The 18,732-nt window shown below is 38.0% G+C and overlaps 1 protein-coding gene across 1 annotated transcript in view; it reads right to left on the bottom strand.

Annotated features, from left to right (window-relative positions):
• The window catches only part of LOC131155747 (uncharacterized), a 136,370-nt gene that overhangs the window by 38,268 nt on the left and 79,370 nt on the right, over positions 1 to 18,732 (bottom strand). The window contains exons 7-8 of the mRNA XM_058109127.1: positions 8,740 to 8,868; positions 8,553 to 8,597 (exon numbers count right to left, since the gene is read on the bottom strand). Coding sequence (XP_057965110.1) covers positions 8,553 to 8,597; positions 8,740 to 8,868 — 174 coding nt within the window. The remainder of the gene's footprint in view (positions 1 to 8,552; positions 8,598 to 8,739; positions 8,869 to 18,732) is intronic.

Genomic DNA, 18,732 nt, shown 5'->3' with positions numbered 1-18,732 from the left:
TAGTATAACAATAACTAATAACTATTATTGCAATTAATGAGCGAAAGAGTAGACTGACTTCAATAGAATATTAACTACTACTTTTTTATGCCTGAACTCACCTAGTGGAATATTAACTGCTACTTGACATTAAAAATGCCTATGAAAATTACTATTCTTGACAGCAACTATTTTTAATTTCTGTAAACTCAAAAGACCTAATAGACAACTTTTGGAACTTGACAAAAAAATGAACTTCGTAAATAAAGTTGGACTTAAAAAATGACATACTTTGATAACACCATAATAGTGACATCTTGAATATTTACTGCTACTTGACTGGTTCAGTATTGCATTAAAAATGATGAAAAAAGATTAATATAGCTGAACCCAACTAGTGGGACTTAGGGTTAGGTTGTTGCTGTTGTGATACCAAGTTCTGTTGATGCTATATTAACAGGTGCAACTTTTTCAAATAATTGAAGCGTGATTTAGTATTTTGTTATCGACTTATCATTTTGTCTTTTTGAGTTTCATTTTATTATGTTTTCATGAGTTTTTCAGAAATATTTTCCCAAAGGAAAGATTTTTATTAGCAGGATACAGCATTAGGATGCTTTGGTTCTAAGAAAAAGTAGAAGCCTGTGTAATTATAGTAACATACTTATTGACATGGTCTTAAGTTTCCACGTAATTGTTGAAATTTCTACTTTCTACCTCCCTCATAGTTGTAATGACAGTCAATTTCTGTAGAATTTTCCACAAATCATTCGAATTTATGGAAATCTTGAAATTTTTGTTAAATTTTTCAAAAATGTTAACTATGGAACAAAATTTCATTGAAATTGAAATTGGAAATTCCAACCTCAAAATTGAATTTAATCTTTTAATAGATCTTCTGTATGAAATCAGCTTATTTATGTCTTTGGTGTAGGGGAGATCTGTGATTGAATGAATCAGGAGTGAGGGTTCCAGATAACATCACATCTCGTCTTGAGAAGAACATCCATAAGGTGAGAGTGCATAGGGCTCTGGTGGCCACTGAATGCGTCGCAGAGGCAGCTACTATCAGGAAGATGAGGACACCAAGGGCCAGTTTGGTTCCAGGATTTTACTTGGGAAAAGGAAAGGAAAGGGAAATAAGAATGAAATTCATTTTCTACTATATTTTCTCTCTATATTAAATACCATTTTAAATGAAAAATTGTTCTAATATGATTAAAAATAAAGAAAAACCAAATGTTAAGGATGTGTAAAATTAAAAGTTTGTTCATTGATTTGGTATACTTTTTATTTTCTTTCTCATTTTCCTTGATAACCAAACATGAAAAACTGGAGTCCTCTTTATTTTCCTTTTCTTTTTCCAATATTTTCCAAGTTCCAAATGAGCTGTAAAGCTGGCCCAGATGACTGGTTCTCATATTGGATTTGAGCCAGGTATAAGAGAAAGGTGGGTTTTTGTTAAAATATCAACCTCGAATATCTTTGTAAATAAAATACAAATTAGGAAAGTGGGTAATTATGGGGAATTTCATATTATTCAATAGGAAATTGTTTCTTTGTTTAGAATAGGTAATTGTATTATATATTGGATTGTACATAAGAACAATATAGTGAAGAAATATATTTTTCCAATCGTTTCTTCTTTCATGGTATCAGAGCTAGGGTTTCTTAAACCCAGCTAAACGATGGCTGACAGCAGAGGCTCTATCTCCTCTGCAAACATCACCGGCGACTCAGAGGTTGCGTTCGGTGGGGGTACGAATGATAACACAGTTTTTCCACTCTCATTGGAAAAACTAAATGGAAAAAATTTCCGTGAATGGGCCCAGTCTATGAAACTGGTAATTGAGGGAAAAGGAAAGCTTGGTTATCTTACCAGTGAGCAAAGGAAACCAGACCCTTCCGACGCCGTAGCCTTGCAAAGATGGAAGTCCAAAAACTCCATGGTCGCGGCTTGGCTCGACAACTCGATGCAACCATCAATCGGAAAAATTTACTTGTTCTTGCCGACGGCGAAGGAGGTTTGGGAAGCTGTACGTGAGATGTACTTTGATGTCGAAAGTTACTCACAAATCTTCGACATCAAGACCCAATTGTGGCAGATGAAGCAAGGCGAGAGAGGTGTTACCGAGTATTTCATGGAGATAAGTCATCTCTGGCAGGAGCTCGATCTTAGCATCGACGAGGAGTGGGAGTGCTCCGGTGATAGCACGCGATACCGAAGGAGGCTCAAAAACGAGAGGGTCTTTGAGTTTCTTGTCGCCCTGAATCGAGAGCTCGACGACGTGAGGGGACGGATCCTTGGCCGGCGACCTCTCCCTTCAACCCGAGAAGTCTTCGCAGAGGTCAGGAGGGAAGAGAACAGGAGGCGGGTGATGCTGCGGCCTCAAAATGAATCTGCTGGGCTGGACCTAGCTGTACCTGTATCCGCCCAAAAATTAGATGGGCTACACACTGGGCCGGATGCCTCAGCTCTTGCATTAAAAGGCCCAGGAGGACCTAGTCAACAACCACAAAGAGGAAAAATATGGTGCGAACATTGCTGAAAAACAGGTCATTCAAAAATTACCTGCTAGGAGATTCATAGAAAACTGGCAGATTGGAAACCGAGACAATACCAAAAAAATTGTGGGTGCCAGGCCAGCATTGGCGGATCAACTGACAAATCACAAGGAGAGAACAACAATACCCCGTCCAACAGTGCATTCAGTCCTAAACAGTTGGATCAGTTATATAAGATGATTTCATTAATGCAAACATCGGGTCAGTCTTCCTCTAGTTCCCTGGCTCATCAAGGTAATCATCTGTCAGCCTTAAAAACCACATCTTATTACAAATGTCCTTGGATAATTGATTCAGGTGCATCCGATCATATGACTGGGTCTTATCAATATTTTTCATCCTACCCACCATATGTCGGGAATTTGAGGGTTAAAATTGCAGATGGCTCTCTCTCACCAGTTGCTGGAAAAGGAAGTATTCGCATATTTGATTCCTTAACTTTACAATCGGTCTTACATGTCCCCAAGTTATCGTGCAATCTGTTATCTATCAGTCAGTTAACAAAAGACTCGAATTGTTCCGCTAAATTTGTTTCCTCTCATTGTGTTTTTCAGGACCTATCATCGAGGAAGACGATTGGCACTGCTAAAGCGTATAAGGGACTCTACTACTTTGAGGAGGCAAGTTTGAGTGAACTATGTAATACTGCAATTTGTGATTCTGCATCTACTTCTAGAAATAGTGAACTTTTGTTATGGTATTCACGGATGGGTCATCCCAATTTTCAATATTTAAAACGTTTGTTTCCTTCTCTTTGTTCAAATAAAATGGCTTCTGAGTTTCAATGTAAAGTATGTGAGCTTGCTAAACATCGTCGTACTTCTTTTGCATCATCCATATACAAACCATCTCGCCCATTTGCTATGTTTCACAGTGATGTATGGGGTCCCTCACGTTCCCTAAATCGCACCAATACAAAATGATTTGTGACCTTTATCGATGACCATACTCGTCTTTGTTGGGTCTACTTACTGAAAGACAAAATTGAAGTTCGCTCCATTTTCATAAATTTTCATACCATGATTCATACATAGTTCCAAACTCATATTCAGATCCTACGTACTGATAATGATACAAAATATTTCAATCCCATCCTGGGAACTTATCTTCGAGATCATGGGATTGTTCATCAAAGTTCTTGTGTGGATACCCCTCAACAAAATGGAGTTGCTGAACGAAAAAATAGACATATACTTGAAGTAGCCCAAGCTTTAATGTTTACTACCCACATGAAACATTATTTTTGGGGCGATGCCATCTTAACAGCCACACATCTCATTAATCGAATGCCAAGTCAAGCACTCTCATTTGTCACCCCTCTTCAGAAATTTCATGAAAACTTTCCTACCTCTCGACTCCCTTCCAATCTCCCACTGAGAATTTTTGGTTGTACTGCTTTTGTTCATGTCCATGCACACCATCGCGATAAATTGGATCCTCGTGCCATTAAATGTGTCTTCCTTGGTTATTCACCTACCCAAAAAGGCCACAAATGCTATGATCCAGTCTCAAAACGACTGTTCGTTAGTCTTGATGTCACTTTCTTTGAAACCATTCCTTATTTCCCAAAGCCCTCTCTTCAGGGGGAGAAATGGAGTGAAGATCGGTTCTTTGATCCTTTTACTACTGAATCTGCGGTTACTCTAGTTACTCCATTACCTAACCCATCTATTGAGTCTTCCATTACATTACTTCCCAACTTGCCAAACACAACTGAACACTTACCCTCAAGAGGAGATGCAGAAGAGCAAAACAACACAGACATATTGGTTTACTCAAGAAAGCCGAAAACAAAGGAGAGGGAGAATCTCATACCTGAGGCACCAAGAGCGTTGGAACCGGTGATGGCTCCGAATAAACATGAGCCCTTGACTTATCCTGATCTGGTAATTGAGTCTTCCTCTGATAACTCTGCACCTGATGATATCAATCTACCTATTGCAATCAGAAAACAAACTAGGTCATGTACTCAATATCCTTGGTTGAAATACATGTTTTATAAAAGCTTGTCTACAGGATATCGTGCATTTATCTCTAATTTTGATAGGATGAAAGTACCAAAAAACATTCTGGAAGCTCTAGAAATACCAGAATGGAGAGAGGCAGTCATGGAAGAAATGCGAGCCCTAGAAAAAAATGGAACTTGGAAGTTGCCAGATCTACCGAAAGGGAAGAAGCCAGTGGGTTGTAAATGGGTTTTCACAGTGAAATGTAAATCTGATGGAACAGTTGAAAGATATAAAGCCAGACTTGTTGCAAAAGGCTTTACACAGACCTACGGCATTGACTATACTGACACATTTGCACCAGTGGCAAACTTAAATACAGTTCGGGTTCTCTTGTCTCTAGCAGCCAATTTAGATTGGCCACTACAACAACTAGATATTAAAAATGCTTTCTTAAATGGAGATTTAGAAGAGGAAGTTTACATGACTATACCACCAGGATTCAGTAGAACAGGTGAAGAAAATAGAGTGTGTAAACTAAAGAAATCGTTATATCGCCTCAAACAATCTCCGAGAGCGTGGTTCGACAGATTCGCAAAGGTACTAAAGAATCAAGGGTATCGACGAGGGCAATCAGACCATACACTATTCTTCCAATAGTCTGAAGGAGGTAAGAAAACAATTCTAATAGTGTATATTGATGATATAATCCTTACTGGTGATGATACTGTAGAAATGGAGAGATTGAAGAAGGTTCTGGCTACTGAATTTGAAGTTAAAGACTTGGGAAAAAGTGGTATTTTTTGGGCATGGAAATGGCAAGAACAAAAAAGGGGATCAGTGTTTCTCAGTGAAAGTATGTTACCGACCTCCTAGTTGAAACTGGTATGCTAGGGTGCAAACCTAGCGATACCCCGATAGAAATAGTAAAGAGAGTTGAAGATTGTGGAAAACCAATAGAAAAGGAGAGGTATCAGAGATTGGTTGGCAAACTGATCTACCTATCACATACTAGACCAGATATTGCATTTGCAGTCAGTGTAGTAAGTCAACACATGCATTCGCCAAAGGAAGTTCACTTTGATGCTGTATACAAGATCCTTAGATATCTCAAGGGATCCCCGGGAAGAGGACTCTTCTTTAAGAAATGTGAAAGCAAGGAAGTAAAGATCTTTACAGATGCAAATTGGGCAAGATCAGTAGAAGATAGAAGGTCCACCACAGGATATTGTACATTCGTCTGGGGAAATCTCGTGACTTGGAGAAGCAAAAAACAGAATGTGGTGGCTCGTAGTAGTGCTAAAGCTGAATTCAGGGCAGTCGCTCAAGGGATTTGTGAAGGATTGTGGTTACGAAAACTATTGGAGGAATTACGGGTACCGGTGAACCTTCCTATCAAACTCTACAGTGACAATAAGGCAGCTATTAGCATCTCTCTTAATCCAGTCCAACATGACAGGACTAAACATGTGGAGGTAGACAGACACTTCATCAAAGAAAAAATTGAAGAATGAATTATATGTATGACTTATGTACCAACCAAGGAACAAACTGCAGACATCCTCACTAAAGGGTTGGGACAACAGAGCTTTGATGATCTTATTAGCAAGTTGGAGATGATTAATATTTATGATCCAACTTGAGGGGGAGTGTTAAAATATCAACCCTGAATATCTTTGTAAATAAAATACAAATTAGGAAAGTGGGTAATTATGGGGGATTTGATATTATTCAATAGGAAATTGTTTGCTTGTTTAGAATAGGTAATTGTATTATATATTGGATTGTACATAAGAACAATATAATGAAGAAATATATTTTTCCAATCGTTTCTTCTTTCAGTTTTTTTTCTTAACAAATTTGGGCCATTTAATAAAACAGGCCCAAGGTTTAAATAATAATTCTTTGGGCCTTTTTATGGGTTCAAAAGAGGGTTCTCCTCAACTGGGGTTTTCTCAGTTGGGTCTTGCTTCTAAGAAGGCCCATTGTGAGGGTTTGGGCGACCAGGCCCATCCCATATCCAATCCCACTAGTGAACAGGTCAATTCCCCTGGCCAAAATTCACAAAAGCCAGAAAAGGGGGATGGGGCCATTCAGACAGTTGTTAACAAAGTCCAAGTCCTCTCTTTAGTTATACAAGACAAACTTAGAGTGGATAAATATTCAGTGTATTTGGATGACTTTAGCTTCATTTTGAAAACTGTTAGGGAAGATAATGATGATTCAAATAAAAGCATCAAGCTGATTGTTGATTTTGGTTTTGCAGAAGGGTTAGAGAGTCTGGAATATCCAGGAGTAATAGAAAAAATAATAATAATTAAAAAAAAAAAAGAGGCTGGTTTGGGTAAAAGATCTGATGTTTCAGGTTATAACTCTAAAAATCTAAGGGCTCAAAGGTGTATGTTCATTGGAAGGCAGCTCCAATGGGTGTGGAAATGAGGAAAGTATACGAAGAGAAGAGAGGGCATTCTGGTGAGATAACGCCAAAGATTTTAAGGAGAGATTCTACAAGTGAATTGACTATCATGGAAGATGCACTCGCTAAGCTGATGAATATAGAAAGTAATGGAGTTAGCTAAGGAAAATAGGAAAAGAAATGGAGAGATTTTTCAGATAATGACAGTGATGACATAAGTGAGTTTGAGTGTGATGGGGGTTTGTTGTTGGATGAGATTAAAGAACAATATGGAGAATTGGATATGTTTCTGAATCCTGTGATGATCTTGCAAGCCTTTCATATGCTCATCCAACACCATTGAAGGATTGGAGGAGCTTTCTATTTTAGATAAGATGGGAATGGATAACAAAATGCAATGCAATGATGGTACTTTACCTACACAAGAGGAGGTGACTTCTAGGAAGGATCGAGAAGCCCAAGAGATATTTGATAAATTGGATTTGAAGACAAGTGATGCTGGAGGAACGGAAGTGTGCTTTTCTGGGGGTAAGTCCAAAGTGAAGAAGGTTCAAAGGGAGCTAGCAAATCTGAAGTGCTCAGTGAAATATGATGGGAAGGGATCAAAAATGGGTTTCCTTGGTTAAATGTTCTTTTTGCTTATTGTGTTTTTTCTTTTTTCTTTTTCTTTTTTGTTTAATGTTTTACTTTTTTATTCTTTTTTTGTTTTCACTGCTTTATTTTTACTTTTTTCGGGTGGACTTCTTGTTCCCTTAGTTTATAACTTCTCTATTTCGATCTAATATACCTTCTTTTATTAACTAGAAAAAAAAAAAAAAATGATGACTTTTAGAATTTTGAAGGACTCTACAAATGAAACTTAGATATTAACTACAACATTTTATTTCAAAAAAATAGTTGCATTTTCATAGTAAATAATGTTTAACTGGTGTTATTTATTTACAATATTTTAGTTCTAAATATTGCATTACTAGTTTCTCAAGATTAATAACAATTCCATGTTTTACTACTAATTTCCATAATTTCTTAAAATCAAAATTGAAATTCCTGTACTTTTGAAGCCTAAGAAATTTACTCAAAATTGAAATTTAAGACCTTACCTGCCGAAAGGAAGGAATAGAAATGAATAAAAAAGGAGTTTTTTTTTTTTCCCACATCATCAACAGGTCATGCCAGATATTTCAAAATCATCAGGAAGAAAAGTATTTTTGATATATAAGTGATCTTATTAAATAACATAAGACACAAGAATTGATTCCTACTGTAAGCCACTTTAAAACACTACTAGATAGGGTATGCGCTTTATGCATTCTTGCTGCTCCAAATAATTCTAAAAACATATATTCCATATTTGATGATTCAATGGAGAGCATCTTTTGTAAAAATTAAAAGAGAACATCAGATCAAAAATGTAAATTACTGCTTTACCTTGAAAAAGTTATTTTATTGGTGATTTTCTTTACCCATTAATTAAATACTTTGCATAGGAGTAATTTTGGGGGAAAAGAAAATATGACACTAAAGTCCTCCATTCGCTTAAATAATGTCGTATCATTGTAAAAAATCAATTTATGGATAGTATTCATTCAATTTTAGAATCATTTTCTGACATCATGAAATAAACTAAAGATCCAGCCTGTCCATACCGTGTCTATTATACGGAAAGAGAGCTTCTTGTGAGGAAAAATTACCTGCCAAAAAATAGCCAGTGTCAAAACTCATACACAAACAGATGAAGCCTAATAAAAGAAACAACCTTGGCAATTTGAATGCCAAAAGGCCTTTCAAGCATATCATATAAGAGAAACCAAAAACTTTTGTCTAAGAGTTTACACGTAAATCAGGAATAGGAATTCTCTCATATATCTTCAACTGCAAAGAAGGAATGTCAGCTTTATCCCTAATTTCTTGTTTAGCAGCTTCTTCTGTATAAAGCAAAATCAATTCCTGGAATGCTGGCTCCTAATTTGTGAAGACACCAAGATTTAACAATAATATTAAGACCTCGTAATGGCAATTATAGTGAAAATATTATCACAGGATGAACATAAACAAATGACAAAAATAAAATAAAATTTATTCAATCAGAATACAGCAGCAAAGAATTTTATCAGCATGACTTTAACATCTTTTGTTTATAAACAAATATATTTATTAGAGAAGGAGAATAATAGTACAGACAAAAAGAGGAAAGAAAACAGGAAGAACAAGATACCCTCCCAGAATATACTAAAAGGAACAAAATGGGAAAAACCCACAGAAGAGCAACTAAATACAGAACCACTCTACTGTATAAAAGCATTCCAATCCCACTGTAGATCTGCCAAAGATAGATGCCAAAAGAAACTGTTGCAAAGTTAGAGATGGAGGAGAGAAGAAAAGAAGAGAAGGGGGAGAAGAAAGGAAGAGGAAAAATTACGTGACAGTTCCCTGGAGCATACGTACAGCTCCAGGTCTGCCTTTTTATATATTAATAATTAAAGAAGATTTAAGGACAAAATTACCTTAACTCACACAACCTAATTACTAAACTAACATGTTCTCCTCAACACCAGCACCCCTCCCCCTCAAGACCCCAGCTTGTTACAACCATGAGACAAGATGGGCTTAAATAAAGCCTTCATGAAAACATCCCCTAACTAATCCACAGTTTACACAAATAGAATCCTAGCAGCCTTCATCAACATAGCATCCGTCACAAAATGACAATCAACTTCAAGAAGCTCTCTTTCTGATAATAAATGGCAGCTCAATTATCACAAAACATATTTATTGGCTTGGGTACCAAGAATCTCATCTTTGACACAAGCCACATAAGCTCACTCATAGTACGTTTGCTCAATAGTGTGCTTCAGCACTAGATGTTGCTACAATAGCTTATTTCTTGCCATGGTTTTAGATTACAGCTGTGAACATCACCTATTGAATCCACCTCACCTGAGATGAGATCTCACCATTTGACCTCCAGACCTTGTCCCTTCATTTAGACACCATGGACCATCAATTCAAGCAACTCAATGAACAAACTGCACGAGTCCTGAGATTTTTGGGTAACCGCCATGTACATAAAGGGGTAGATGAGTTCATGAGTCTGTTAGGCAGCCCAAGGGATCCCCTTACCCTAAGCCCAAGGTATCCTAAAGTCCAATAGCCAACCAATAGAGTGAGTCAAGTCCCTTACATAATTATACCTCTATTCCAAATCGAGACAAGCAATTGCATTTGGAAGGTAGGTATTATTATTAGGTTGATCCCATAAAGCGTCCATATACCCTTAGGAAGCCAACCTATGAGGAGCTTTTGCTTAGGAGTGATTGTTGAAGAGACAAATTAAACAATCATTAGGTCCATTAATTGTTTAAGTAGGATACTAGGAGAGAGGTCAAATTGTATTCACCTGATTTCTAGAGGCAGCCTGCAGAAAGCCCTTGCCATAAAAAAGTACCTTAAGATTCCACACAAGACGTTAGTTCAGACAAGTGATAGTACTTTAAGCCCTTGCCATAAAGAAGTACCTTAAGATTCCACGCAAGACATTAGTTCAAGCAAATGATAGTACCTTTAGCGGTTTAGCCCTTGCCATATTAGGAACCCCTTGAATCCACGTCCTCCCTCAATCTAGGTCTATCATTCCCCAACCAACAGTTGGGCATCAGCATACCTTTAGAAAGAGTACTACAAGACTCTTACTTTAGAGGGCATAGCCTTACTCAAGCTAGTAGCTCATTTTTGTAGTTCCAAAACTGTCATGCTAGAGGTCATATAGCTGCTTATTATCCCCAATAAACCTAGTCTTTGGAGCAAGAGGCTGCTGACATATTTGAATATGAGGATCAAGTTGTCGATGTTATTAGTATGTAGGCAATGAGGGTCAGTAAGTAGATGATTGATGCAGATGAGAACCATATTAGTTCTGTGAGATGTGTTATGCCCACTACTATGGATAATGAGAAGTGGAAATGAACTAAACTTTTCACACTTCCATCAGATGTCAAGATAGGAGATGTAACTTGGTTATTGATGGGATTAGCAGCATGAAGGTAGTTTCCAAAGGCACTCCTTGTAGATTGAAACTTAAGATAGGGCCACACCCCAATCATTTTAGTGTGTTAGATTTCCACTTCACCAAAACACGTAAGCTTTTACATTAAGTGGTGTTGTTTAACACTGTATCAAAGCTATTGTTACTAGGAGCTCCTAGGTTGTAGTCTTGTTGCCCACGTTTCTTGTTTGGTGATTACAAATTATCATATTCCCCATTATGGTTGTTATTCATTGTTTGTTTATCTCTCCATGTGCAATCAGTTTGCACGTGCAATGGAGTGTTAAAGCTTGATATACATTGACAGCCCACAACCGAATAGCTCAAGGTTTTATGTGAAGTGGTTGTTTAACAAAAGTAAATTGGGAAAATAGGACAAATCTACCTATCACTCGGAGGTGTTTGTGTACCCATCCCAATGGGAGATTATAATGATCAGGTTTATTGTGATGTGCTTCATGGATGTGGCCCATGTCTTGAAACGACACTCGTGTTCATATAAGATGTGACCAACCATGGGTCAAAAAACACTTAAGTGTTTAGGAACAAGGACGAGAAGATCACTTTGAACACGACACTACCCACAACAATGGATCCTAAGTTTAGGAGCAAGCGAGCCTCGCAAATCCAAGCTACGAAAAGTATCCAATTGCTTAAACCTAGGACTTACTAAAAGAGAAAAGTTTAGGAAACAAGTGGTTCTTAGCAATCATAGCTCAAAAAGTTATTGCTAGAATGCAAGGTCACTAAATCCTCATGTAAGATTCCATTAGAGCTAGGGAAGTTGTTGGTAAAGTTATCTGATGTAACACAAGATGAGCTTCCTTGTGAGCTATCACCAATATGAGACATTCAACATGCTATAGATTTGGTCCTAGGATCATAACACCTATTCTGGTCATCTAGGATCAACCAAAAGGAGTCGGCTGAATTGATAGGCAAGTAGGAGAGCTCCTTGAGAAAGGCTTAGTTTCAAACCATATGTAGTGCCAACCCTTTTTACCCTAAAGAAAGATGGATCTTGGAGGATGGGCATATATAGTAGAGCCATTAAGAATAGGTTTCCTATCCCTAGACTTCAAAATATGCTTGACATGCTACATGGCTTTAGTTGGTTCTCCAAGATTGACCTACATAGGTGAAGAAACAAGTGTGAGCTAGTCTCCCCACAACTCAAATAAAGGACACAAACATCTAATGATAGAGCCTTACTAGGTCATCTCTTTTGAAGCATCATGAGTATTAGTTCTATCAAGTACCACAATTCAAATAAAGCTTTTATTTGAGAGAGTTTTACCTTTCCAAATCAAAAACCAAAAGGATCCACATTAATGTTGCAAGTCAAATAAGAGAAAAAATATTTTCAAAAGAAATTCTCAGAAGGATCTAAACTCCAAACCATTTTATCATTCCCCAAATGAACATGAAAAGAATCAAGCAAACTGATTAAACGAGCCAACTCATCGATCCCTGTATCGTTGAGGTTTCTTCTGAAATAGAAATTCCAAGAGAAAATATCCCCTCGCAAAAGATAAAAAAAAAAAAATAGGGGTCTTATGAAGAATAGAGACTCGATAAAACGGGGAAAAGCAATAGCCAAGAAAAAAAATAAAAATAAAAAATAGGGGTATTATGAAGAATAGAGACAAGATAAAACGGGGAAAAGCAATAGCCAACAACACCTCCCTAATCCAAAAGTCCTCCCCAAAACAAATTGACTCCCTGTTACCCACCATGTATTGGATTCTAGGAAAGAAATAATCATAAATCTGAGATATAAACTTCCAAGGACTCAATGAGTAATATTAACCCCAACTTTAGCATCCCACCCATTCAGTAATAAACCAAATTTACTATGAATTACCTATAGATTCTAAAAGAAAGCACCATAAACATTTCCCCACCAAAGAAATGTTTTTGGACACCAAATTACCAAGACCCAAACCTCCCTCCCTTTCAAATCTACACACAATTTCCCAACCTACAAGGGTGCTCTCTTTGACTCTCTCCCCTACTCAACCACAAGAAATCCCTCATTAATTTCTCAAGCCTACATGCCACACTCAAAACCGCATAACTCACGAGCCTAACGAAAGGGTCAACATTAATGCCAAGGCCCACCAAACCACTTTTGGAAAAGTCAATCTTCAAACCAGAAGCTTTCTCAAAAACCTGAAGGGTAGTTAGCAAATTAAAAGAACAACCCCTGTTATTCCCCTCCACCTTCCCTCTACCAACTCCTCTCTCAATCATCATGCTCAAAGTTTCAAACCATCAACTACAATAATAAAGAAAAAAGGGGCGAGGGGATCCCCCTGTTTAAGACCACTAGATGCATGAAACCAAGACCTAGCCTCACCATTAATTAGAACAAGGAAGACCAAAGAAGATAAGCATCCTCTAATCCATTTCCTCCACTTCAAACCAAAACCTTTTCTATCCATAACCTTGTCCAAGAAACTCCAGTTCACCCTATCATAGGCTTTTCCAAAATCCATTTTCAACACTAGACCCCTATTTTTGCTAAAGACAGCATCTTCAACCACTTAATAGCTCTCAATGCAACATCAAGGATCTGTCTATCACCTATAAAAGCACTCTGGCTAAGAGAGAAAAGAGTCCTCCAAAACAGTGGCCAATCTCTTAGATAACACCTTAGTCAAAGACTCAAAATCTTATAGGCAATTATGACTAAGATAATTTGTCAAAAATCTTTGAAATTAACTGCACAATCCTTTTTTAGGCACTATATTATCAAAAAATTCACGAAAAACTTTGAGCAGGTCTCCCTTCAAAACATCCCAACAATCCTAAAAGAAAGTCATGGTAAAACCACCAGGCCCGAGGGCCCTCTCCCTATCCATTTGAAAAAACGAAATATTAATCTCTTCTTCCTCAAAGGGTCCCTCTAGCGAGGTTGCTTTACCAGCTGATATAGGACACAATTCAGCCCCTCAACCATAACCCTCCCTTTATCCTCCTCTAAAAAGAGATTTAGGTTTCAACAACGTTATTAGCCAAAAAAAGAACATCTATGGAAAACATTAAGAGTATTGTGCAAATTGGAAGACCAAATCACAATAATAGGTCTCTCTCACTCTATTTACAATATATGCCAAGAACATAACAATGACCATATTACCCTTACCAACCCACACACAAAAAATGACGCTTACTAACACACTAATAACACAAAGTAGTAATACTATATAACTAAAGTAACCAGTAACCCTCCCCCTCAAGTTGTGTATCATATGCTCCTAGATCGTTATAAATGGATTTAGCATGAGCATCCCCAATGGTTCAGTAAATAAATCAACAAGTTGGAATTCATACTTCTTGTAGTGAGCTCCTGCGTAAGTTTTTGCTGAACAAAGTGACAATCAACTTCAATGTGTTTCATTGACTCATGAAAAACTAGGTTGGAGGCAATATAAATAGCAACTTGATTACCACACATCAACTCCACAAGCCAAAAATGTGGAAAACCAAGTCCTTCTAACACGTTCTTTAACCAAACTAGCTCATCTATAGTGTGGACCCAATAGTCAAACTCATCAAAGCCCCCACAATTTGTTTCTTACTTTTCCAATAAACCAAGTTACCGCCAACGAAAATATAGTACCCAATTGAGGATCTTTTTTCAAAAGGTGAACTAGCCCAAAATGCATCTATATATCCCTCAACATTATTGTGACCCAATCCTAATAGAAAAGACCTCTCCTAGTTGCACCTTTAAGATATCTAAGGATACAAATGACTTCATCCCAATGACTTGTTCTCAAATTGGCTCACAACAATTGCAACAAAAGATATATCCAACCAAGTGATATTGAGCTAGATTTAACTTTCTAACTAGTATCTGAAATCTTCCAACATCCAACAAGCCTCTCACATCTGCATTAACTTGTTGCTATAATCCATGGGTGTATCAATAGGTGTGGATCCCAAAGCGGTCCCCCAGCTCAATTAAAAGGTCTAGAATACACTTCCCACATGACAAAATGGTCCCCATGATTTGTATCATAGTTACCTAGGCCACTACCCCCGCAACCGCGATCTGGAACGCACATGCCGAGTCGTGAGTCAATAGTGGTACACATTGCTAGGGGCTGGGATCCAAATCCCTAAAAGTGCTGACCTAGGTCTGTTAACCAATTTAAAATAGAAAAAGCATACGAAAATATTAACAAATTTTAAAAATCATGCAAAAATATTCACTACTGCTGCGAAGCATGCCAATTGAGAGAGAAGAGAGCTTCCTATGGTTGCAAAGCTTTCAATAAGAGAGAAAAAGGGGATTCATGCTGCAGTGAAGCTTGCAATGGGAGGAAGAAAAGGGCTTTCTGCTGCTACAAAGTCTGCAATGAAAGATAATAGGACTTCCTGCTGTTGCAAAGCCTGCAATGGAGACAGAAAAGAGGGCTTTTTGCTGTGATGGTGGATGGATTTGAATGGAGAGAGAGAGAGAGAGAGAGTTGTTTGAGTGATTGAGAATTTTATTTGAGTATTGTTAATTTTGGTCTGAATACCCTTTCCATCAAGTTTGCCTTCATTATATAGAAGAGATTTACATAGTTGTTCCCTGATTTTCAGCACTTAAATGCTGCCAGATTATCAGCATTATTTACAGCCTAATCAGCATTATTTTCAGCCAAATTGCCTGATTTTCAGCACTTAAACACTGCCAGATTTTCAGCTTTATTTACAGCCTAATTGCCCGAATTATCTCCGTTAACATCCCCACTCAAATTGGCGCTGGTAAATCAAGAAGCATCAACTTGTCAACCAAGAACTGATGCCGGTGCCAAGAAAGAGCTTTAGTGAATAAGTCTGCAATTTGACGTTCGGTGGAAATGTGAGGAACAGTAATCACTCGTTTGTCAAAGGATTCACGTATGGAATGGCAATCGACTTCGATATGTTTCGTACGCTCATGGAAGACAGGATTAGCGGCGATCTGAATAGCACTGGTATTATCAGCATGAAGAGGAGGGGAATGAAGCTAAGAAAAACCAAGTTCACCCAATAACCCATGAAGCCATGTGATCTCAGTGCATGTGGAAGACATAGCACGATACTCAGACTCAATGGAGGACTTGGAAACTCTGTCTTGCTTCTTACTCTTCCAAGAAATGAGTGCATTGCCTAAGAACATGCACCAGCTAGTAACAGAGCAATGAGTATCTGTACATCCAGACCAATCAGCATCACAATACCCCACCAATTGAAAGGAAGATTCCTTAGGAAAGAACAACCCACGTGTAGAGGTGCCTTTCAGATATCTAATAATGCGGCGGACATCGGCTAAATGAAGATGGCTATGAGCCTGCATAAATTGACTGACTTGCTACACAGCAAAAGAAATATCAGTACGAGTAATCATTAAGTAGTTCAAACTCCCAACAAGCTGCCAATACAAGGATGGATATGATAGAAACTCGCCTCCCTCTTGACGAAGCTTAAGATTTACCTCCAAGGGAGTAAGAACAGAATTACCTGATTGGAGACCAGCCAATGAAATCACTTCTTGCGTATATTTGTGCTGGAGTAACAACATACCAGTTGGAGTAAGCTGCATCTTAAGGCCAAGAAAGTACTGCAGGAGGACAAGATCTTTCATGTGAAAAGAGGCCTTGAGATGCTGTTGTAATTGCTTAAATAACTCAGTATCAGAGCCAGTAATTACAATGTCATCAACATATACCAGAAGCAATACAACTCCTCCATAAGTCTTGTGAAGGAAAAGAGAGGAATCAAACTGACTCTGAGTAAAATGAAAAGCAAGCAGGGTAGAACAAAATTTATCAAACCATGCACGCAGAACCTGTTTCAGTCCATACAAGAATCGGCATAGCCGACAAACCTCTAAGGAAGGTGTAGCAAACATGTCAGGAGGTGGACACATATAGATTTCTTCCTTCAAATCCCCATGTAGAAAAGTATTCTTCACATCCATCTGCCGGAGAGACCACCCCTGCGATGCAGCAAGTGCCAAGATAATCCGCACAATAGTCATTTTGGCAACAGGAACAAAGGTCTCTTCATAATCAATACCATACTCCTGCCGGCTCCCAAGAGCCACGAGACGGACCTTATATCTGTCCAGTGACCCATTAGACCGATACTTGATTAAGTACACCCATTTACAACCAATAGGTTTGACACCAGAGGGACAAGTCACAAGATCCCAAGTTTGATTATCTAGAAGAGCTTGTATTTCTTCTTGCATGGCCTGCTGTCAACATGCTTGAGTAGCTGCCTGGGTATATGCATGAGGAACAGAAACAATGTTGAGAGTGGCAGTAAGTGAGGTATGAGGAAGACCATACCTATTGGATGAATGTGTAACCCAGGTGGAGCGCCGAGGAACCGTGGAATTAGATGACAGATCAGTGTCTGGAAGGGGTATTGAAGAAAGAGGAGGACATCGATGATACACCACACCTGGTTTAAATCGCTCTATTAAAGAAGACACATCATCAAAAGCGGAAAAAAGAGTAATAGGAGTATCAGAAATAACCAAAGACTAAAAGAAATATTCATTTTCGAAGAAAATCACATTCCGGGAGATCCGAAATTTTTTTAGATGAGCATCATAACAAATAAATCCTTTCTGAGTAGAACTATATCCCATAAAGGCACACGTGACAGACTGGGGCAGCAAGCTTGTGACGCTCAACAGGTGGCAGATGAACAAAACAAACACACCCGAAAGTATGAAAGGATTGATACTCAGGAGATATGCCAAATAATAGAAAATAGGGAGAATCATAATTTAGAGTGGTAGTATGCAAACGATTGATCAAATAGACAGCAGTAGACAAAGCTTCTACCCAGAACTTAGAAGGTACAGAAGAATCAATCAACAAAGTACAAATGACATCTAAGAGATGATGATTCTTACGCACAGCGACTCCATTTTGTTCAGGGTTATAAGGACAAAAACACTGGGAAATGATCCCCTTTTGCTGAAGAAAATTCTGAAAAGAATGAGACATGTACTCCCCCCCCCCCCCCCCCCCTCTTCTTAGTAGAAACATAAAGTTTTGAAACAAGTACTAAACTGCATCTTGACAAACGCAACAAATTTTTGAAAGATAGAGAACACATCAGCTTTATAGCAGAAAAAATATATCCAAGTGAATCAACTATAATCATCAATAAACGTCACAAAATAATGATACTGACCATGAGAAATAATAGGACTCACACTCTAAACATCAGTATGCACAATCTCAAAGCAATTAGAAGCACGACTACCATGTGCAGGAAAAGGTAAAGTTTTACTTCAACCACGACGACAAGTAGAACAATCAAAAGATACAGGAGAACAAGAAAAGGAATCCTTATTGCCCAAAAAGCCATGTTTCATAAGATGAGCGAAGAAAATAGAATTAGGATGACCCAATTTCTTATGCTAGACTTCATTATTATTGGCAGTAGCCATACAAGCAAGAGAAACAGCATTAGGAATAGAAAACTGTAAAGGAAATAAACATCCCACTTTACGCCCCTTCGCGATCACCGTCACACAAGAAAACCACCACGAGAAAAATGAACATCACGGTTATTATCTACCAATTGTCCAACAGAAATCAAATTGGTAGACAATCCAAAAGAGACAAAAACATCGCGAAATGAAGAGCCCAAATTACCAACAATAGTAATTGGAAGAGTACTGCCATCGACAATCTGAATATTTTGCATGCCTCTATACTTACGAACACCATGGAGACCCATCATATTACCAATCATATGATTAAAAGCGCCCGAATCAACAA

The sequence above is a fragment of the Malania oleifera genome, chromosome 5 (genome assembly GCF_029873635.1).
Source record: "Malania oleifera isolate guangnan ecotype guangnan chromosome 5, ASM2987363v1, whole genome shotgun sequence".
NCBI lineage: Eukaryota > Viridiplantae > Streptophyta > Magnoliopsida > Santalales > Ximeniaceae > Malania > Malania oleifera.
This window is presented reverse-complemented; position numbering and strand designations above follow the sequence as displayed.